The 22,844-nt window shown below is 40.8% G+C and overlaps 3 protein-coding genes across 3 annotated transcripts in view; 1 reads left to right on the forward strand and 2 right to left on the reverse strand.

Annotated features, from left to right (window-relative positions):
• Positions 1 to 11,887, forward strand: part of col27a1b (collagen, type XXVII, alpha 1b) — a gene marked incomplete at its 3' end in the record, with an annotated part of 76,293 nt that extends 64,406 nt beyond the window's left edge. The window contains exons 44-61 of the mRNA XM_083979190.1: positions 84 to 137; positions 247 to 300; positions 414 to 467; positions 616 to 723; positions 808 to 915; positions 1,729 to 1,836; positions 1,942 to 1,995; positions 4,887 to 4,949; positions 5,108 to 5,161; positions 5,267 to 5,302; positions 5,856 to 5,873; positions 6,040 to 6,075; positions 8,039 to 8,065; positions 8,180 to 8,245; positions 8,926 to 9,094; positions 9,230 to 9,339; positions 10,711 to 10,929; positions 11,741 to 11,887. Coding sequence (XP_083835316.1) covers positions 84 to 137; positions 247 to 300; positions 414 to 467; positions 616 to 723; positions 808 to 915; positions 1,729 to 1,836; positions 1,942 to 1,995; positions 4,887 to 4,949; positions 5,108 to 5,161; positions 5,267 to 5,302; positions 5,856 to 5,873; positions 6,040 to 6,075; positions 8,039 to 8,065; positions 8,180 to 8,245; positions 8,926 to 9,094; positions 9,230 to 9,339; positions 10,711 to 10,929; positions 11,741 to 11,887 — 1,485 coding nt within the window. The remainder of the gene's footprint in view (positions 1 to 83; positions 138 to 246; positions 301 to 413; positions 468 to 615; positions 724 to 807; positions 916 to 1,728; positions 1,837 to 1,941; positions 1,996 to 4,886; positions 4,950 to 5,107; positions 5,162 to 5,266; positions 5,303 to 5,855; positions 5,874 to 6,039; positions 6,076 to 8,038; positions 8,066 to 8,179; positions 8,246 to 8,925; positions 9,095 to 9,229; positions 9,340 to 10,710; positions 10,930 to 11,740) is intronic.
• Positions 11,888 to 13,380: 1,493 nt separating this feature from the next.
• LOC310991096 (3-oxoacyl-[acyl-carrier-protein] reductase FabG) lies at positions 13,381 to 17,019 on the reverse strand. Its single transcript, XM_083978669.1, has 8 exons — positions 16,929 to 17,019; positions 16,592 to 16,762; positions 15,734 to 15,912; positions 15,156 to 15,249; positions 15,012 to 15,081; positions 14,887 to 14,923; positions 14,648 to 14,711; positions 13,381 to 13,850 (listed from the first exon to the last, which is right to left on the reverse strand). The coding sequence occupies exons 1-8, from the start codon at positions 16,950 to 16,952 to the stop codon at positions 13,692 to 13,694; spliced, it is 798 nt and encodes a 265-aa protein (XP_083834795.1). The 5' UTR covers positions 16,953 to 17,019; the 3' UTR covers positions 13,381 to 13,691.
• A 237-nt stretch (positions 17,020 to 17,256) lies between these two features.
• ppil3 (peptidylprolyl isomerase (cyclophilin)-like 3) lies at positions 17,257 to 19,789 on the reverse strand. The gene is made up of 6 exons (XM_083978532.1): positions 19,782 to 19,789; positions 19,438 to 19,512; positions 18,436 to 18,529; positions 18,272 to 18,339; positions 18,059 to 18,177; positions 17,257 to 17,795 (listed from the first exon to the last, which is right to left on the reverse strand). Exons 1-6 carry the CDS (start codon positions 19,782 to 19,784, stop codon positions 17,669 to 17,671), a joined length of 486 nt encoding a protein of 161 aa, XP_083834658.1. The 5' UTR covers positions 19,785 to 19,789; the 3' UTR covers positions 17,257 to 17,668.
• Between the last annotated feature and the right edge of the window lie 3,055 nt (positions 19,790 to 22,844).

Below are 22,844 nucleotides of genomic sequence, written 5' to 3' on the forward strand. Positions count from 1 at the left end.
TTTCTTTTGTCTCCAGGTAAAAGTGTCAGTCAGGGTTAAATGATGTTCTGTACACTGAACTATAGAAAATTACATTTTTCCAGGGTCAAATGGGTTTTGATGGAAAGAGAGGCGAAGCTGGAGCCCCGGGGCTTCCTGTAAGTATCCCATTTATTTCTCTTGGAAATGTAAAATCATATAGCTACTGTGTCAGACTGCCCAAACACACTCAGTGTAATTCAAATCAAACAGTGTTGATGATTTTAGGGAGATCCTGGGCCAAAGGGACGACCAGGGCTGAAAGGATCCAAAGGTGATCAAGTAAGGACGTAAATAACAGCGACGTGTTTCTGTTGTATTAAAAAAAACTCAAACTGTAATGTCTGTCATGAAACCGTGTCACAACTGTGCAACATGAACTCTTTATGCTCCAGGGTCAGAAAGGAAAACCGGGGGCAGCAGGCCCAACTGGGACCAAAGGACCACCAGTGAGTAGGAGGCTTTTCTCTTCTCTAGAAATAATCACAAAAACCTGGAGGCAAATTGAAATTTAAACTGAACTCAAAGTGAAAGTACTTGTTACAATTTAAAATCGATTCAAGCTTTGATATCAACACTCTGATTGTCTGTGGTCAGGGCCCAGAGGGTCCTCCTGGCCCGCGGGGGGTCGTGGGCAGGGAGGGACTTGAGGGGCCACCTGGAGTGGATGGACTGTTTGGTGCAGATGGAAATAAAGGAGTCAAGGTGAGGACGGTGCACTGCACTTACGTATTTGTCACTGAATTAAAATGAATCTCACCTCTGATTGTTATTTTCTTTGTCTTCAAGGGGGAACAAGGAGAAGACGGAGAGGTGGGCTTACCTGGGAAACCTGGTCAGCCTGGTAAACCTGGTGTGACAGGACTTCCTGGAAGCCAAGGCTCCTTTGGACCGAAGGTGAGAACCATGGATGGATGGATGGATGGATAACTACAGTTGCTTGTGATAAAAAAAAGTTTTTAAGTTCTCCACAAAGAGCTTGATATAAATTATAAAATTATGGCATAAGCATATTTTATAGATCACAATGCAGGCGAATTTATTGCCAGAATCAAATACAAACTGCCAGCTCAGCTTTAATATGTCAGGGCCGTCTCCCTCGGCCCCATAATACTGCCTTTTTATATTTGGAGCATTTTCTGATCTCAAAGGCCAAAGTCTGCACAAAGACTCCTCTCTTAAAGGGGCCTCATATTCACTGCAATCATTTCAGGAAATTGCTGTTGCAAAATATTAATGAGCTGGCACACTATTGATTTCCATGGCCTCGCCAATGTTACATAAAATTTACATATGCATGACTGTGACAAACACAGAGAGGCTTTATTTATTGAACCCGTGGTTATAAGGCGACGTTGACCTCACCGCCTCGGGGTTGGACATAAAGCTGTGATCTGGCTGTGTAAATGCAAACATTTATTGAGGCTGGACAGTTAAATTCTAACTGTTCCTCTGCATCCTGTGATAAAGAAACTTTAAACACTGATATTAAGGCACCAGCCCAGCGCGCCGCTTGTATCCACTGTCAGATCTTGGCTGTGCTTCCTAATCGGTGAGGGGCCCCCGCTAAATGCAGTCAGCTGAGCCCATCGGTGGGCGATCGTGAGCTTGTTGCTGCACTTCTACAGCTGCGTTTGGTGCGCAGGAGGTTTGTTGGGTGGGAGGTGAGGCGGATGCGTGTGTGTTTATTTGTGTTTGTGTGTTCTCCAGGGGGACAGGGGTCTCCCAGGACAAACCGGCCCATCCGGAAAAAGAGGCTTCACCGGTGGGATGGGATTTCCAGGAAAACAAGGAGACCAGGGTCCTAAAGGGCAACCAGTGAGCACCGACGTGTCAAAATATAGAATTAATTGCATTTCCTCGATGTTGACAGTGCACTGTGAAGAAGACAACCACACTCTTTGCTTTCTCTTTGTGCATCAGGGGGATCCTGGCGAACAAGGATTTCCAGGGGTGCTGGGTCTTTTTGGGCCAAAGGTACGCCCCCACTAAGCTCCAGTAATAACAGAAAATATGACCTTGGGTCATTCAGACCTATAAAAGTATATCAAGTTATAGTGTTGCAGTCTGAACGGAGCTCTAAACCCTCGGGGCAACGCTGTGATCTGACTCCAAGACAGTAAAACACTCCAAAAAGTCACTTATATGAAGTTTAGATGCCCCCAAATCGTCGTGAGGTACATTACATAACATTATCTTCAGTAATAATTGGTATGAAAGCTGTTAGGTATTACTCCAACATGCCCCGGGATAACATCTGCTACACCATAAGTCTACTTTACTTACTGCACTATAGATTATTGCCAGCTGAAGAAACAGAGGAGGCTTTACTAGAGTCTGAGTCTTTAATTTAAAATCCTGAGAGAGACATTGGATATTTTCCCACAGTGGGAGTTGAGCAGGAGCGTGAAGCAGATGAGCTTTGTGTTCGCTTTTTTAGTGGAGTTGCTCTAACTCAGAACCAATGAGTGAGGATAATTAAAGTCAGTAGAATCAGATAAAATTGCAGAAATAAAGGCTCCGTAAGAAATGGCTTTAACATCCCGTAATGGCAACAGTATCGATTCTTATTCTGAATAATACAAGGAGAGATAAAGCTGTTTACTCTTGTTCCTCACAAAACCTTTCCACGTCCTCCGAATTACTACTTTAATCAAACATGAGTAGTTTTTTTTATTATTATAGTACTATTATGGCAAAAATGTAGCAGGAACACAGCTGCAAACCCTTTATTTTTTTACAGCTATATTTGGTTATGATTAAAACTGGTAGCACATGTGCTGTTAAGCAGTTGGATAAGCAGCAGTTGAGAGCGCTGTATGAAAATATTACATCTTGGCTGCACCAGGCTAGCACATTTGTTTCTACAAGGAACAGAACTGTTTGGTTTTGTTGTTGCCCAAAGACGAATATAGGAGCCATAGAGCATATAAAAACATCTGCGACACCACCCACAGCTTTTCTGAACGTGCGCTCTGACGCTTGGGAAGCTGGGTAGCAGGAAAACAAACACAAAACCCAAATGCGCCTTTCCAAAAAAAAGTTTTAATACATTTTTAATTAGCTAAGTCAAAGCAGTCATGGGCGGCACTCAGTTTGAGCCTCTCTGCTTTTCTTTGTGGAGTCTGCATGTTCTCCTCGTGCCTGCGTGGGCTTCCTCCCACAGTCCCAAGACATGCAGGTTAATGAGCCACTCTAAATTGCCTGTAGGTGTGTGTGAATGGTTGTTTGTCCCTGTATGTCAGCTCCTAGTGACCCCCTCCCCCCACCCCCCCAACCCGATCCACCCACTGCTGTCAGCGTAGATTGGATCCAGCCAAAGCACAAAGTTGTTATGAAGAGGTCTCATATTGCTGAAACAATGTCAATGAAGTAATTCAAACATATTTGAAAACTGATAAATTTGTATGTGTTACAATCAGGGCTGCACAATTAATCACAATGTACCGGTAATCATAATATCGCAGTATGGCCAAGTGCAACATCCAAATCACTGTAAAAATGTGTCAAAACATTGTCAGCACCATAAATGTTGCTAGAGAGACGCCCCGACCAACGATATTCATATTCTCATGCAGCATAAACAGACGCGTTTGTTTGGTACAAAACCACAACAAAAATGTTCAATCAATTTTAGGTGTCAAACGAAAGGATATCCACTCACTTAGTCAGTGCAGTTTTCACTTTATTGTGCAAAGCTTTCAGTCAATCAGACATTCATCAGAGCATTGCCAATTTTGGGTGAAAATGAAAAGCAAAACTGACAGTTCCAACTGAAAATTGCAAAATCTTCCCATATACGATGTTTGCATATTGTGCAGACTTGGTCATATTGAACCTTCACTGGTTTCCAGTGTCCAACATGAGGATTGTCTGCATCTCTTAGTGTGGTCTGACTATAAACTTGGATTTCAGATCTCAGACTCTGAGAAACTGTGATGTGAAATTTGTGATTTGACAAACCAACACTAGACAAATGATTTGATTGACAGTGATTAATGGTTTCTTGCAGCTTAAAGGGATACTTCACCCAAAATCGACAATTCACCAATTTTCTACTCACTGTCATGCCAGGGAAGGGTTTGGAGAACTTTCTGAGTTATCAAAACGCTTTAGGAATTCCAGGGGGGGGTCCGGCTGGCAACGGATTTCCATATAATGGCGGCGGATAGAGTTCACTTTTGAATCGTCCAAAACACACACTATGAAACATCCAGATACCTCCATACTGCTCGTCTGTACTGACCCAAGTGTCCTGAAGCCAAAACATGAAATAGTTGTTTGGAAAAAAATAATTAGATCTCTGTTTTTATCCTTGTTGTAGCAGTAGCTCCCAGTGGCTGCGCGAGATTTGCTGCAAGACGTTCTTCCGTGTTTACATCCTACATTCAATGGTTTACAATGATGAACGAACATCTCGCAGCAAATCTCACTTGACGATTCAAAAGTGAACTCTATCCGTCGCCATTATATGAAAATTTGTTGCCAGCTGGACCCCCCCTGGAACTCCAAAAGTGTTTTGGTTGCCCAGAAAGTTCTCCAAACCCTTCCTTGGCATGACGGTTAAAAAATTGGTGAATTATGAATTATCGATTTTGGGTGAAGTATCCCTTTAAGTCCAGAGACTGGGGGAATGTCAGAAAGTTTTTTAATTTCACCACCTAGTGGCCAATAGAGAAACTGAAGATTAACATGTTTCAGCTAATTAACATTTGTACCATTTCCAGTGGCAGAGAAACGTGTGTGTATTAAACCCCACCTGTTGCCAACAGAGGTCAACAGAGGTCACTGAACACTTAAAACTGGTTTAACCTCCGATCCGATTCACTTCATCCACTCATAAACAACAATTGCTTGTGTGTTTCTAGGGACCACCCGGAGACGTTGGCCCCGCGGGGATCCAGGGACCGAGAGGACCGCGCGGTTTGATGGTGAGATGAAGATTAATCGTACTTTGGTCAACTCGGTGCAGCACTACTTCAGCTCTCACAGACTGCAGCTGCACACTTGCCGTGAAAAATACACACCGCTTGATCAGACGCTCCATCATACGTGTCCTCAGTCACTAACATGTCTCTGCTTTTTCCAGGGTATGGAGGGATCTCTGGGCCCCGTTGGCATCATCGGCCCCAGCGGTCATCCTGTATGTACCTCATATCTCATCCTATCTGCCAAGCTTTATGTGACTTCTGCCTGCTTTTTCTGGCAGTGATGGAGTTGATCCTCTGTCTCCCCTTCTCTCCATCAGGGACCCCAGGGTGACAAAGGAAGTCGGGGGGAGACGGTGCGTGGTGCCGTTGTGTGATGAATCTTTTCTGTCTGTACCGTGAACACAGAATAGGATACTTAGTATGGAGACGGCGCACCACTCGGCCCGCTTTTGCCCTCAGCGCTTTTCATTTCCTATTGTACTCCACTGTTTGTTGTTACACTCACAGTAACACTTAGCTGCTGTGGAATTCCTGTCAGGGTGATAAATGTTGGCTGCATGCTCATCTGGAGCTTTTTTGAAGAGGTTTGTTGAGTGCTCATACACGGGCGTAATTCACCGGCTCGCTCTGGAGAAAAAAGAAAAAAAAAAACACGCCAACACTCATGTATAGGTTTCGCTTGTGTGAAAATAGGATTTGCTGTGTGGAAATAAGATTTCAGAGTGTAAAAGCCTCGCAAAAGAAGCAAGAGGGCAACTCAATAGCAGTACAACAGACGGTCGATAAAGAGTGTATTGAAACGGTAGCACAAAGATGGCACATTACACTGCACATGATAGAGGAATATCTGGTCTGCTCGCTCTCTAATGTTGGATTATTGATTTCTCTTTCTTTGATTTCAATCAGGGACTGCAAGGGCCAATGGTGAGTAATTATTCACCTCTCGTAGCTTAATCATTGTTCTGCGCTCAGGCCTGTGGTCTGATCAGCATGAAAAGAGAGAAATTAACTTCTTAATCATCTTCCATGAAGTTATGAATAAATTGAAGTCTAATGCGGTCATGTGATTTTCTTTTTTTTCTCCCCTCAGGGATCTCCTGGTCCTCGTGGACCACCAGGACCACCAGTAAGTTCCTCCTCTCCTTCAGACTACACAAAAATGAGAAAAAAAAAGTTGAGAGAAAGAAGAGTTTTTACTTTTAATAAGTAAAATATATCTCCAGTGATAGTCTTCCTCTGTGAGAAGTCGCTCTTTGAGCATCTAGCTGCTTTCTAGATCAAGGACAGGATATTTCAGAGAGAGAGAGAGAGCGATGCTGGAGTTCAGTAATTGATTTCCTGTCTTTAATACAGACGGATGAGTTTTTAAACTCTGCATCTTCACAAGAGTCGAAATGAACAAATGCAAATGACGATATACAGCAGAGTGTACAAGGCGGCCTGTTTGCATTATGCAAATCTGTTATTGGATGTGAGTTTTTCTCTCTCTGAAGATTTTCACTTCTCCACTTTAGTTCATCACATTAAAAGAAATTCCATAAACGTATCAAAGTCAGACTTACACTATAATACTATCACTAAAACGAGAATCTCGTCACAACAAGACAGTTCTGGGCCTGGTTCAGATCCAGTACGAAAGTTGGATGCAGTTTTTTTTTCATCTCGAAAGACAAAGACCTAGGCCTCCTGGTCTGGAAAACTGGTTCCAAGGTGGCACAAATGCAATGTTGGTCTAGAACAGAATATGTATGTATGAATGAATGAATGAATGTATATTTATTTAAGTCTCATGCATCAATTAAAGCAGATATCAGCTTCGCGGCCGTTTCGGCTAATGCTGCGTTCAAGGCAGGCTTTTGAAACCGTAAGTTACAGCTTCAAGTCACAACTACGACTTGGTAGCGTTCCAGGTAACCCGTAGCTCGTGTTTTTACCATCCTGTTGTCTGTGAAAGTTCCCTATAACGGCCACTCGTAACTTCCGACCCGTGAACTCGTACCAGATCGAACTGGTATGACTTCACAGGAAGGAAAAACACAAAGTACGAGTTTCTTTGAACGCACCATGAGTTAGCAGCCCCCGCCCTTGTCAGGCATCAATTGGTCCTCGTGCTACGTCACCACATTCACGCGCATCCCTTGGCTGCACACACAGCCCTTCATGCCGTTCTCTCTCCTCATTGGATAACACTTGTATCCCACAAGGAAAATTTTCTCCTCGGGTTACAGCAGAGCAGAGTGACGGAGAGACTCGTGTTTAGGCTGAAATACTTCATGTAAGTGATTGCTGACGGAAAATAGGACTATTTAGGACTTATATTAACAAAAACATTCCACTGATATCTGCTTTAAGGTGCCCAGCCTATAAGGGCAATATAGGCAGCCTATAAGACACATTTCACATTTAAACAACAAACTAAATCATCAGAATACAGACAAAACAAAAACAAAAACCACATAGAATTCACATAAACAATTCACTGTACTACTATGTCATGACATTGCACCATTGTGGCTCAAGCCCATGGAAAAGTAAACTGGATCTTAGATGTTTTACAAGTTGAAGTAATAAGAAACCAGCTGGGGTATTACACTAGCTTCATCTCAGCGGGAATGAAAATGAAATATCTTGGAACATTAGTGACGCTGAATCTCTTTCGGGGGATTTGATGACACCTGGAAGTGTTTTTCATAATTCATATCCCACGGTTCAGTGTAATAAGAAATCAGCACAATCAACTGTAGCAGGGAGAATCATTCAAAGAGGATAAAACTCATCTGAAACGTCGACACTGCGGTCGGACTGCGAGCGCGTCAAGTGTTTTATTTAGAGGAAAATCTGACTCGTTACAGACCTGCTTATTTTCCACTCTGATCTGATTCAAGCAGCTGTTTGCCAGCGGCTCGTATTCACTTCATCTGAAATGCTTTATTTCCTTTTCTTTCATGCCTCATTTGCTGTGCATTCATAACAGTATTGCTGCAACCACCAGTGACAGTGTATATTAGGATTTATAGAACACAAACGCAATTGAGTGGCCGTTGCTAAAGAAACGCTGGTTTCTCTCCTCCTTTTTTTTTTGTCTCCAGGGTCGTCCCAGTTCTGCTCTCTCGCTTGTGAGTACTTCTGTCTTTGTTGACAAATTAAGGGTTTTCAGGGATGTGGAGACAAGTGAAGTGCAAATGATCATGGTTGTTGTCTCCTCATCGCCTCGCTGTCCTCTTCGCTAGAGAAACGAGGCCCTTGGTGCTGCCTTTCAAGTCATCATCGATTCCCATGCTGCACTGAGGCAAGAGGTCAGTTTATAGAGGAAGCGATGCCCCACTGTTGAACATTGGTTGGTTCATAGAGGATTTGGTAACTCTTTCATTTACAGGCCGCTAATTACACGATAATGTCAAGAAATAGCCTAGAAATAACGCTCAATTTCATTGTAATGTCATATTTTCCATAAAGCAAAAGATTACACATGCTTTTTTCATGTGTTTCATGTGTTTTTTCTCCACCAAGTCCTTGTAATTGACCGTTATTTATTGGCTATTTCTATGCAATCAATTGTTATTTCTTGGCGATATTCAGATTCAGATTCAGATTTTATTTATCACATACATAAAATGCAGTGAAATGTCAACAGTCAGCTCCATGCAAAATAAACATTCAACAAGACTGACACACACCAACCAATAAAAGAAACATTAACAACATAAAATACATTAGATGTATATATTTAATACCTATCTAAATAGGTATTAAATATATTTCTCGACATTACTATGAAATGGACCGTTATGCGATTGACCGTTATTTCTGGCTATTTCTAGACATCATGACGCAATTACTATTATTTCTTGGCTATTTCTTGACATTATCACATAATCAGCGGCCTGTAAATTAAAGGGTCACCAAGTGTTTTTTTTTAGCACAGGATAATAGTATGCCACTTTGAAATTCATAATATTTGTGTGTCCAAAAGCAGAACTATCAGAGCGTGGACCTGCCCATGTTAGACCAGGGAACAGAGATTTTCAAGACCCTGCAGCATCTCAGCACTCTGATCCAGAGTTTAAAGAACCCTCTGGGAACCCGCGACAACCCTGCCAGGATCTGCCGAGATCTTTACAACTGTGAACACAGGATGTACGACGGTGAGGAGACGCTCGAGCTGCTCTGTCTGTCTGTCTGTCTGTCTGTGTCTCTGCACAATCTCACAGTGTTTTTCTTGATAAGCAGCGTTTCTCTTCTCCCCTGCTGCTGCTGCTGCTGCTGCTCCTCTCTGACAGGCACTTACTGGATCGACCCCAACCTGGGCTGCGCCGCCGACACCATCGAGGTGACATGTAACTTCACTGCTGGAGGACAAACGTGCCTGAAACCCATCACCGTATCCAAGGTGAGGATCGGTGCTATATTTAGCCGTCTGCCTCGGATAGGCAAAGCACCCAATAGAGTTGAAACACACATCACTTTTAGACAGAGACACTGTGCAGACCATGGGTGAATATCAAATCGGTGAGTGCTTGTCTCCTTGAGGAGAGTGTTTTCCTCATGTTGTCTTACAGCAAATTTCTCAAGAAGTAGAGGCGCAGAGTTTAAGATGGACAGTGTGTGTGTGTGTGTGTGTGTGTGTGTGTGTGTGTGTGTGTGTGTATGTGTGTGTGCCAGTCATGATAAAGAAGCACAGCTGTTCATTTTCTGGCCTTATAAGATAAACACTAGCACTATTTTGGACGGATCGTTCATGCAGTGAATCTTGAGGCGTCCCATTTAGTCCTCAGACCTGGCCAAGTCGCCATCAAAGAGACACTCAGCTGGCAAAAAAAAGGAAAAGCTCAGAAATCTCAAACTCTCCTTTATCTTTTCATTCCTTTGTCTTGGACTTATATTTCAACGCTACAATACAGCAGCACATCATAGCCAGAGCCATTCCTGGATTAACTGTAAATAAAAATAATGGGGACAGATCATCACACTGAAAGGCTGAGTCTGTGATCCAGATGTAACTCTTAAGTCTAATTTATATCAGAATAGGAGCCTGCTATCAATTCACAAATTGACTGTGCTCTAGTTTCTGTGTTACGGAGACAAACGCTTGCCAACGGCGAAGTACAGGACTTAGTGATGACTGATGATGTTTGTGAACAATCTGTATCTGCAGTGGCATGCAAGTGGAAGATGAAATGATCTCCAAAAGGCATAAAGTTACAGATGACACATTCCCTTCACATTTTAAACTATATATATTTTATTTTTTTTATTTTCATCTTTTACATTTTCAAAATGACAGACAAGGAAAAGGGCCCACAGCAACGGTTTGTGCACACTGCATAGTTAATACCTAGTAACCCCCCTTTGGAAACTATCACAGTGTGTAAATAGTAAATGACTTGTCTGATACCTTGGTCAAAGTTATCTGAGAGCTCAAGTCTCTTGGGTTTCCCATTCTTTTGCAGGCTGCTGCTTTGTTTCCCTTTTTCACTTTAAAACTGTAGAAAACTGAAATTATACACAGATATTGCTTAAAATATTGCAAAAGAGTGTTTCATGTTTCCTTTTGGAGATCATTCCATCTTCCACTTGTTTTAACTGTTCACATGAACAGGAATTTTGACCAGTGGTGCCCAAACTTTTGCATGATGCTATTGTACATTCTGTATTATTGAGACATTTAAGGAATTTTCCAGAGTTCAAACTTGTCCTGGTCAGTGTTGCATCTTCCACATTTTAGGCTGAAATGACAAAACCTCAACAACTTGCCTTCCAGTTGGAGACGGGTGTGGGTCGTATCCAGATGAACTTCATCCACCTTCTGAGCACTGAGGCCGTGCAGCACGTCACCATCCACTGTCTCAACGCGCCCGTGTGGGCAGCAGGACCGTCCCTGCAGCCGTCCACCAGCGCCGTGAGCTTCAAGGCCTGGAGCGGCGAGAGGATTCAAGCAGGCGATCTGCTGGAGCCGCTCATACCCAGGGACGACTGCTGGGTACGAGCGGCTACTGTTTTCACTTTAAGTCAATGCAATACTCGTTTCTCTTTGTCTGAAACGTATACGCCCCTCCAGGAATAGTTCAACAATTTAAAAAACACTTTTTTTTTGCTTTATTTCGGGGAGTTAGATGAAAAGATTGATAACAAACACTGCAGGTTTTTTACAGGAAGTTGATTGGTGGTATTAATGATCTTGTGGCACGCAGAGTTTGTGGAGTTTTGCTCGCAACTCATCATCAAACCACAACTTGTCAGTTTTCACACCGATTAAATTAGAGTTGTTGTTTGACTGATTTTGAACTTGGAGTGAACCAGGCGAGCTGACACTTTTTTCTGCCTTCAGTCTTTATTATAGCTAAGCTTATTCCCTCCTTGTCATAAATCCAAATACAAGCCCCCCACCCCCAACACACACAAAAAAACATGTTTTCTCACTTACATCTTGCGGTAACTAGCCATGCAGATAGTTTTGGTTTTATTTGTGCAGACTCTGCCCCCAATCCATGACAGCAGAGATGAATGATCAGTGGTTTCTGGAGGGGACTAGCTCTTTGGTTAAAAAACTGTTCCCACTGAAGTCTGTGGATTATGAAGAATAACCAGGGCATTGTTTGTGGGAATGGAAAGATGTTGAATATTTAAAGGGTAAATTTTCATTGCTTTGTGCAGCATAAATAGCAGAAAGAGAAAGAACCGTCCCAAAGAAGAGACTTAACTATCTGCACAGCCAGCTACAGCCAGAGCAGAGTGAGCGTTACCCTTTGATATCAGTTCATCACGTGACCTCCTGCACCCTCCGCTTTCAGATCAAAGACGGCCGATGGCATCAGACCCACTTCATCTTCCAGACCCAGGACCCCAACTTACTCCCCATAGTGGACGTGTTCAACCTACCGCCGGCAGAACCGGGCGCACGCTATCACCTCGAGGTCGGACCCGTGTGCTTCTTATAGTCGCCCTGTGGAGGAGTGGGGCCAGGGATACTCCACCAAAAGGAGTGACTGCACGGAGGAGGAAGGTGGATGGAGGAGACTTGTCGTCCCAACCCCCTCTCCCCCTCCCTCTCCCCCCCTCTCCAATTTTCTCTCTACAAAATATGCTTGGACTGCAGAAACCGGAGGGGGCACCAGAGGATGAAAGCCCATTGGAAATGCAGAGATAAGACTTCTGGCACTAATCAGCCTATGGAAAACAATAATAAGCTTCTTTCAGAGACTTGTTTGTGCGATACAAGATCTGAACGGCCCTTTTTTGGAAGTAATATCTCATTTCTGTCATCTCTCGGACCATGTTGTATCATATTTTCTTCACGGTCTGATACCCGACTTTGCAAGAACCCTTAAAAAAAATGTTTTTTTTTTTTTTCAAGAGGTCTGTACAGAAATATGGAACAGTTACACCTGCAAATGCAATAATTCCTATTTTAATGTTAAAGTATTATTTATACATGTATATGTACTGTATATTGTAATATAAAGTGCAATAGTTATTGTTCCACAGCCTTTAGGCATACACAGTATCGACACCATATCACTCATTCAGGTATACAGTGTGCCTCAGACACACAGGCACGCCGCCGCCAGGTAAGTCTATTTGAGCCTCTAACTAACTGTCCAGTGCCGAGGGACCCCACATTTCTACAGATATCTTCACACAAACAACTGCTGTGTGGTACTTTTCCATGTTTAGGTGGAGCCAAGGGTTTCCGTAGTAGTGTGAACCGAGGAAAAAAAGAAAAGAAAAAAAAAGTGTGTCCAGATGCTACCTCGCCCTGCGCCTCTCATCTCACAGCGAACGAGTCGTCGTCCGATCTAACGTGTGATGACCCCCAGAGGCGACACCTGGTGCTGCAACAGTCGACACAACAGTTGATAAACTCTCGTCAGCTCTCAGCGGCGCGACGTCTGTGCTTTACGAAAACAAAAAAAACAAAAAAGGGAAGATTGTAAACACGCAGGCCAAATTCGTTAAAGGTAGTATTTTAACATTTTCAATATTCTTTGTACAAGTCTGACAGTATAAGTTAAGTTTTTTTTTTTTTGTTAAAATGTATGATTATGCAACGTTTATTATCTACGGTGGGTTCTATTTAAATATTATTTAAATTCTGATTAGCTTTCCAGTTCAAGAACAGGCATCAGAGTCTTGTTTCTAGCACATTTTTGGTCATTTGGAGCTTTAACGATTCTACGGTCAGCAGGACATCACCAGCCTTTTTATTTACTGTTGATGCATTTGTCACTAAAATGTGCAGCAAAGATGGTTGGTCCCCACCAATCGACAAACTCAGAGGATTTCGTACAATACACAACATTAAAACTACCACGGTACATGAGCTTGCAGTGTTTTTTTGGTCTGTACAGACGTTTTATGCTGTGTGAATGAAGCCTAACGACTTCACAGGTAATTCAATAAATGTCTGAAAACTTTGCGGATAAGCAGCTTTCAATTTGTTTTGTTTATTCATCAAAGACGACTTCATAGCAAAGCCAGATAATAAAATGCATTTAAACTGCCTACTTGCGACGCTGCCATTTCGGCTCCCTTCTCCTCATTTCACACCTGGAGACCGTCAAGTCCTGACAGTTACTGCCTTTGTAAACATGGAGGGGAAAAAAAATAAAAAATCACGCCCTTGAAGTGATGTTTTCTTCTCCGTCGGAAACTTTTCCCCTCATTGAACACAAAAACACAGATGGACTTTGGAGTTTGAAAGCACTGTATTAGCAAGACCGCTGTTTGCTAGAGTACACAGTCTTATCTCGGACACATGGCATGGCGACCTCCATCAATAGGCAGGTTGACTCCAGTGATGAAGCTGGCAGCGTCCGACGCCAGGAAGGCGATGCTGTGGGCCACTTCCCCCACCTCGCCTGGCCGGCCGAGGGCGTGGGTCGTTTTACACTTGGCAAGAAACTGGTGAGGAAAAAGACAGAGCAAGGATGGAATTAGTTTTTATTTAAAGGTTATTCTTTGTCATTTTTTTAAATTTTAATTTTAAAGGAATAGTTCAACATTTTGGCAAATTGGCCCATTGCCATAATCCTATAGTTTTAGCAGTAGGTTTGTTACCTTTAATTGTTGGTGCAAGCTATTTTTAGAACGGCGGAGCAGAGCCACGAGCTGCTCAGAGCTACGCTACGGAGGCTAATGGGATTTCTTGGTTTAGCTCATCAAACTCATCAAATACACAATCCAAAAACTCCAAAACGCTCTCGTGGACAAGTTATGACTTGCACATTCACCACGCTATGAGATAATAACGGTTAACGATAACGTTACGAGACCAAGTTGTTTTTTGAGGTAAATTCATGCAAAACCGCTGTCTGGGGCAGTTTTCCGGCAAGCAGTCTCTGCATTTGCCTCTAAAACAACTCTGTCTCGTAACGTTCTGTTATTATCTCATAGCGTGGTGAATGTGCAGGTCACAACTTGTCCACCAGAGAGTTTTGGAGTTGTTGGATTATGTATTTGATGAGGGAAACCAAGAAATCCCATTAGCCTCTGTAGCGTAGCTCTGAACAGCTCGCGGCTCTGCTCAACAAACCTACTGCTATGACTATAGGGATTATGGCAATGGGCCAATTTGCCAAACTGTTGAACTATCCTTTTAATCCTTGCAACAACAAAAACAATCGGATAAAGTCCTAGATGACCTCACAGTAGTATTTAGTTGTATGTGCAAGATGCAGCAGTGTCATGCTGTGTGTTACCTGAGCGTACTGCTCCTCATCCAGTCCTGCTCTCTTGTGGACGTCTGTGATGATCACACCCGGGCTGATGAGATAAAAGCACAAATATACTGTATATTACAGTAAAACAGAAAAGCTAAAACTGATTTCAACAACTTTTCAAAAACAAATTGCACAACAGTTGGTATGTGAACTAAAATAAGAAGGGAGAAAAGTCTAAAAGTGAATTTAGGCAAAAGTAAAACGATCAGTGCACGTACCAGACGGAGTTCACTCTGACTTGTTTTTCTGCCAGCTCTGAAATAAAAAGGCAGTCGTATGATTTCTTGCCACTGTGAACTTTTTACAAAAAATTAACATACCAGGCTAAAATGGTTCAACTCACCGAGTGCTACACAGCGTGTGAACTGGTCAATAGCAGACTTGGACATGCAATAGGCCAACACACCAGGGAACTACGGAGAGAAAAAGTCCAAAGTTATCAGTGATGATACATGATTAATAAAAGATGGTGCTGCATAATACTCACTGATCTCTGCCCATTGACACTGGACACGTTGACGATGCAGCCTTTGGTCTTGATCAAGTGCGGCACACAGAGCTGAGTCAGATGGTAAACAGATCTGGAACAGGAAGCAAAACTTAGAGGAGACACACTCAATAAAATGACTGAGAATACACTGAGCACTGAATCTCTGAAGGACAATTGCAGCCTGAGATCTGTGATGGGACTTTGCAAGTGTGAAAGCAGCAATATCACACCTCCACCCACATATTGATACTGTTACATTCAGATTATGCGGCTGGCGAACGGTGTCACTGGTCTAATGTTCCTGAGGATTCATGACAGCTACGGCCTCTTTACACAAATCTGTGGGTGCACACAACAAGCTTTTCCCCCCTTCACTGGAATTTGCTTCGGATGTTCTGCTTTGTTGACAACACAAATGAATTTAATGCAGCGATGGATGCAATTACATCTACTTAAAAACCTCCACTTTCAATTCTAAACAAACACTCATATCTAGATTTAATCAAGAATCTCCACACAGACTGCAAATACAAAACAGAAAACATCATCTCTCCATATCTCTTTTTAAATCCTACCTCACGTTGATGTTCATGACCTTGTCGTACTGGGCCAGGTCTGTGGTCTCGATGCTGCCCATGGCCAGGATGCCCGCGCTGTTGATCAGGACGTCCAGCCGGCCGAAGTGAGCGACGGTCTGCTCCACCGCCGTCTTCACATTCTCCTCGTTGGTCAGGTCTCCAGGAACAAGTAAAGGCTGCGCAGTTAATGCACACATACACACGTTTCATATTAGACGGTGACACTGAAGACGTGAACGGGTCAAAAATGTATTAATGCAATCCTGAACAAATCCCTGCGTGTCTTGAAATACCATTTTATGTTTAACTTCGATGTCAGCATCAAATTGCGATATGCATTAACATTCACTTTCTGCATATGCCAATTAACAATAAAGAAATGTGTCTCCAAACTTGAGAACATGTTGGAAATATATAGTCGATATACTTTTTACACTTCCCATAATGCATTAGGGCTGATTATTTTATGCAATACTGAAAAAATCACTGCATGTCGTCATGTCTTGACATACCATTATAACATATCTGCATCAAATCACCATATTTATTTACATTTAGTTTCTGTAGAGTATGTGTCAATTTGATAATATATAGAAATGTGTCCCCAATAAAAAATGTTTGTTTTTTTAAGTTTAGAAAAATAATCTATTCCTTTCCCATAATGCATTGGGGCTCTTTATTTTGACTGTACATTTCGCATATATCCCAAGTTTATCACTAGGGGATGTCAGCTCGCAAAACACAGATACAAATGTACAACCTGTTAATAGCTGTGTGCTCTGTACAGTGTCAACATGTTAATACACTGGTGAAAGGTTAACGGGACATGTGAGTGAGTGAGTTTTAAGTGAGCACCTCTGCAGCTCCACACTCGGTGCACTGCTTGGCTATCTTGCTGAGGTTTTCCACGTCTCGGCCGTTCAGAGCCAACAAGGCTCCGAGTTTGGCGAACAGGATGCTGGTCCCGGCCCCGATACCGGAGCTGGCCCCCGTTATCAGGGTCACCTTCCCCTTCAGGGAGCAAATCTAAAACACACACACAAGGCAAATGTCTGTCAGGTGTTACACAGTAGGCTACACAGTACCAAGCCACGAATAATAAATGAGCTGTGACAAACTTCATACTCGAAATATATTAACGCCATTATACATGTTATACAATGGTAAATCACAGAAAAGGCTGTAAACTCACTTTATATGCATCGTCTGAGGCCATTTCTGTAGAGTTTACAGCCTGTTTGCATGAACGTGCTTGTACCACCAGTGACTCGTCCGCTAGTGATGACGTGATATGACGCGACAGGTACTCCCGTTTGTAGTTCATACAGAACTACAACTCCTCCAGTACACTCACCATAACCTTTCTTGTTTTGCTTTTTTTGTTTTTGTTTGGACAAATACTATATATTTTTGAATCATTATAAAGACAAATTGATAATTACAAAATCTTTATTTAGTACAAAAAAAAAAGGCAATTTATTTACATTGTCTATTCAGAGCAAACATCCAGCTGTGTTTTATTTTTATGTTCAAAGCATGAAAATGAATAGTAAAAAACAAACAAACCAACAATGCACAAAGGCAGTGACATGAGAATATTTTTTCCTAAAATTTAGAGAGTCGCGTCAAGCTAGCAAATCTGTCATTGTTAAGAAACAGTGACTGAGATGTTTCGTTTTTTTAAACTGTAAGATATATTTTTCACTCAAAGTGACATTTTAATTCTAATTCTACTGTAAAATTCTGGTGTAACAACAAGTGAGTTTTGTTTATACACGTTGACAATTCACAGGCTCAGTGATGAAGACTCATGATAGATATTTTAACTTTGGCAAGTTACAATGCAATGCATCACTTTGCTTGTTGGAAAAAAAAAAAAAGAAGACAAATCTGAGTTCATGGCTGTGTTAAAGGCCATGAAGTCTAAATCAGCTATCCAGCAAAAGGGTTAGCATGAATGGTCACATCCTTTATCCGGGTTTCAGTCAGCGGTCGAAACGTCTTTTCATTGACAGGCAGCTTCTCCAGTTCATCCAGTGTTTCCAGGCCATCGATAATCCTACATGTTGAAGAGAGTGAGATGTGAGCAGACGCTCTAAAATGAGCTGCAGTGATGCAGTGGCATGTACTGTGGCTGGGCTCCCTTTAGTTATACATGAAGACACAAATTAAATTATACATTGTATATTATATTGAATTAAATTCAATAACTGTCAAGCATGCTCTAACCAGCTATCTAGGGTCCAAAGCATCACTCCACAGCCTTCCCACTATTTTGATCTCATGTAGCTACACTCATTTATCAGTAGACAGGTTACATACTTTCCAAACACTGTGTACTTCATGTCCAGATGTGGCTGTTTGGCATATGTGAAGAAAAACTGGGAGCCATTTGTGTCGGGGCCGTTATTGGCCATGGAGACCACTCCCCTCACATTGTGCTGGAATATGAAAAATAAGAGGAAAACAAAAGTTACAGCATTGATCCTTAAATGGACAATATTCCAGTAGAAACAATCCAAAGTAAGCACTCACTTTTAAATGCTCACTGAACTCGTCCTCGTATTTGCGGCCCCATATGCTCGTCCCTCCTTTGCCTGTGCCTGCATAATGAAATTGCAATGCACAAAATCCATAAAGTAAAAAATGTTAATTCTGACATTTCAGGTATTGAGCGGACACAAGACCAGTCCCTGTACCTGTGGGATCTCCAGTTTGAACCATGAAGCCTTTAATATTTCTGTGGAAGTTGCAGCCATTGTAGAAACCACTGGCACACAACGCAAGGAAGTTCTGTAAAAGTAAAGAAAAAAATAAATTAATAGATGAATAAAAAATGAATAAAAAAGATTATAATAATCACAAGGGACATGTTGTGATGTACAATGACTTCATTAAGGAGAACACACAGGGCTCTATAGGACAGTGGCCCCTAATATTTTAGGAGCGCAAGCAGAACATTTAGGGGCACATACCATAAATCAACTTGCAAAGCAAATATTAACATTTTCTTTTCATTCATAATCCTCACATACATTGGCCTGTCATCTGAAATGACAGATACCAGATTCTTTGAGTCGTCCTTTTCGCATTTCATTGGCGTTAAATAAAAACCCGGCAAATTTACTGGTTGCACATGTGCAAGTAGATGAAAAATTTAGGCTACTTGCACTGTCTTAAATTTTAGGGGTAAAATATAGGCAGTCTGGACTCTGGAGCCCTGATACACCACAATCGACTGTTGTGCTACTGTTAAAACAGTTTTCAACTTAATAAATAAATTATAGCTTTAATACACACTGATGAATCATGTCACAACAAGGCAACTTAACCAGAGTGCAATAACCTAAAGAAATCAACTTAGAGAGTGAGAGTGTCCTAAAAAGCTTTTTACTGTTAGTAGCTCACAACCGGATAACTTTAATAACAACAATAATAATAACTTTATATATATAGCACGTTTAAAAACACGAGTTTACAAAGTGCTTGACAAAAACAAACATATAGAAACCACAGAAGACAAGTGACAAACAAGTGCGATAAAACCATAGAGGAGATGGACCGCCCAAGCTGGATGTTGATATTATGAGAAGCTTCAGTCATTTGAATGCAAATCTAACTGAATGTGCAGTGGACTGTAATGTGAACTTTACAACCATGTGGTTTACAGTAAAATGAAACAAGAGAAATATGTCACTCACCTCACATGTCCTCGGTGTGCGCTCACAGAACAATTCAATTTTGATTTCTCCCAGATCTGTTTGAAGGGTAACAGCCTGAAAAATAATAAACAAGAGGGGGAAAACACAATTTAATCTAACACGTAAACGCTCAACAGGCTCAGTAATGTTTACCGCCTAGCAAGCCTTAACAGTTACTAAACACGAACAACTTATGACGCTAAAGCTATACAGCCACAGTTAGCAAACCGGCTACTAGCTGGAATAACTGCGTTAAAACACACTATTAGTTAATAACTCATTAAACTATTTAGTTAATTATATTTCAATAAAAATCTCCTGAAAACTTCAACAATGAAATTTACCATTTCAAACCGAGCGTCTGTGGACAAGTGTGTCGGAGAAATATGTCCGTGTGGAGACAGTGACTCCACGTCGAAGGTTCCGCCACGTATTTTTCAAATTTGCTTGAGCATTAAAGTGGTTAAATAAAACTACTCTTGCTCTTTATTTATGTATTTATTTATTTTAAAATTGACATCATATCAGACATATTTTGAAATAAATTGTGCAACTGTGTGGTGAACCTCACAGTCCACTAATAATACCGTATGTAGTGAACATGGACCATAATAAAATACATCCATGACATGGACAGATAAACATTAGAGCCCCAAATCCTCTCTGTCAAAGTATTTGAACATTTAACGTGCAAGGTCTTCTCTGACTGAATATTAGTTTGCTTCAGGCCAGGGCAATGTGATTATTTTGACCACAAAAATGACAAGTCGTCCAACTGGATTTAGGGGCTAATTTCAAGAGAGACTCTCAATATTAGCTAATAAAGGGGGATGCACTGTAAGGCTCTGATAATATCATTTGAAACTGTATTAGTGGTGGATTTATGGTCACAAATATCTTAGCTTTGTGTTTATAAAGTTATCATGGATTGGCAAACTACCCTGCACAATGTTTGAGCATTAAAAAAACAAAGCATTATGACAATCTGATTGACTGGTATCTTTGGTGGTTTTATAGCAGATGACAGCATTGATTTGACTGGTCATAATATTCAACACCTACAAGAAGACATCCAGAAACCAATACAAATTTGGTCAACCAACTTTATTTTGTTTTTTACCCTAGTGGATGGTGTACAAGAGAGGATGAGACATGTTCAAACAGAATAGTCACTCATTGTCACATCATTCATGTCAATACTGTTGCAGTGAGGATTCACGTTATAATGAAATATTTTGGCAAATTAAAAAAAGAAAAAAAAAAGTGCATCTCCAGTGATGACTGGAAATGAGTCAGGGAACAGTGAAATTAATTTTGTACCCAAAAATAACAGTTTTAAGAGGACAAGGAACATGGACATTGAGGGGTGACAGAGTCCCATTATGCAAACCTACGTACACACACTCATACACACTTCATCTGTGCTAATCACAATAACGGTTCAACAATTCTGACATGACACAGCTCAATTAATACATGGTCATTGATGGGGGAAAAAAAAAAAGAAAAACACAGAATCAAGGTTAAACCGAGTGGTTTCTTTAAAATCACAAACACATTTTGTTTTAAACCAGCAGTCAATATTAAATACACCAAACTAGAAAAAAATGTATAGAAATGCATATAAAAATGTTATCACAACTGTTTAAATAAATAAAAATACCAGGTGTAATAAAAAAATAGGCAATCAACTCAAAAAAGAAAGTGAGTACTAGCTGGTTTCCTGAGAAATTTAGTTTGTATACTGTCATAACACTACTAGCTGTCAAAATGAAAATAAAATGAGTCAAATTATATAATTAAAAAAAAGGAAAACACAGAGAACAAAAAGATTAACAACTACTGTGAGACAAAAATCTAATCTATTTATCAGCAATCTACACAATGTCTTTTTAATTTTTTTTTTAATATACTGACCATTTACTTGCAGTGCTCAATACAAGACTTGACATTTGACAATTGTGATGTCTCATTTAATTACATTAGCTGATTGTCTTAATCTGTGGTGTATTGCTGAGGCATTCTGGATATCATTTTAAATGCTCCAGTTCGGATTTAAAAGGTAAAGACAAGATACATTTTTGTTTTCTGTGTCCAGTTTCTATAAATACTAACGAAACACCATTCTAATCTCATGGCTGGCAGTCATTTACTTGACCCTTTCCCATAGCAGGAAACATGCGTTGTATACATTTTAAATTGTATACCGTTGCTTGCATTCACCTAAATTTAACTTGTGGGAGAGGTGCTGTAGTGCAAAAGCATTCTTTAGGATTAGAAAATCTTCTCTAATCTATTTATGTTGAAATTCTCACCATTGTGTTGGTAAAATGTCTGTGACGAAGAAGAATGCCCATGCACGTTAGAAAACTACGTCACTACATTAGTTTAAATAAAGGCAATATTGCACAATATAGGATAGTTAAACACGTCCGTGAAATAAATGTACACAACTATTCCTATGCTTTTTCAACCCAGTTATTGTACTGTGTATTGCTACGGTCCAACTCTTCTTGCAGTTAGGTTTATTAAAACATAAACGGATATTGTATTCTCAACAGTAAACACAAAGACCCCTGTTGTGTGTGTTGTGCTGTGGATTGATCTCGAAATCCACGTTTTTAGCGTCATGCTGTTCACGGTGGCAGAATGCAGAAAAAAGTGCAGAAAAAGACTCTCTATGGCAAAGAGTATTTAACTTTTCTCTACAAATATAATCACACTTTGAAACCAGAGACATTAATATGAACAATCAGACGACCTGACCTGAAAACTACGGAAGCCCATTTATGACAAAAACAGACAACATTTGTTCATGTGAAGGTGACTAGTTTTAAATATCTTATTATTCTAGGTTTTTCTTATTGAAAATTAAGATATTAATTTGTGATTTTCTGTGATCGTTAAAACTTCTCTAGTATTTTGTCTTTTTTATTTTTTTATTTCCCTGACAGGAATAGATTCAAATATGACATGAGTGTATCTGGCAGAAAACAAACACACACACACAAATAAAAACCCATGACATGATAATGAATCTTACAAAGTCCATGTTCATTCCCAAATGAGCTTGTGTCACTTCAGTGATTAATATCTAAACCCAACTGCAAAATTTCTCTCGATCACTTTCACTAATACGTTTCACTGAATCATTTAAATCAGTGTGTTCATTTCCTTCTGACTTTTAGCCGTTTCAGTAGCTGTCAGCAGTGCACGTTGAAACTAGCTCATAGACTAAAACTGCACCTTTAGTGTTAAATAAAGTTAGCACAGCGACTGTCACAAGTTGAGGCTTTAACAGAGAAGAATGTCTCATTAATCACATTTGAGACATCATGCACGTATTTGCCCAAATCCATTACTGGTGTCAAGTATGGTTGCTTATTGAAAGTCCACAGGAAGTGATG

This window comes from Trachurus trachurus (genome assembly GCF_905171665.1).
Source record: "Trachurus trachurus genome assembly, chromosome: 9".
NCBI classification, from domain to species: Eukaryota; Metazoa; Chordata; class Actinopteri; order Carangiformes; family Carangidae; genus Trachurus; species Trachurus trachurus.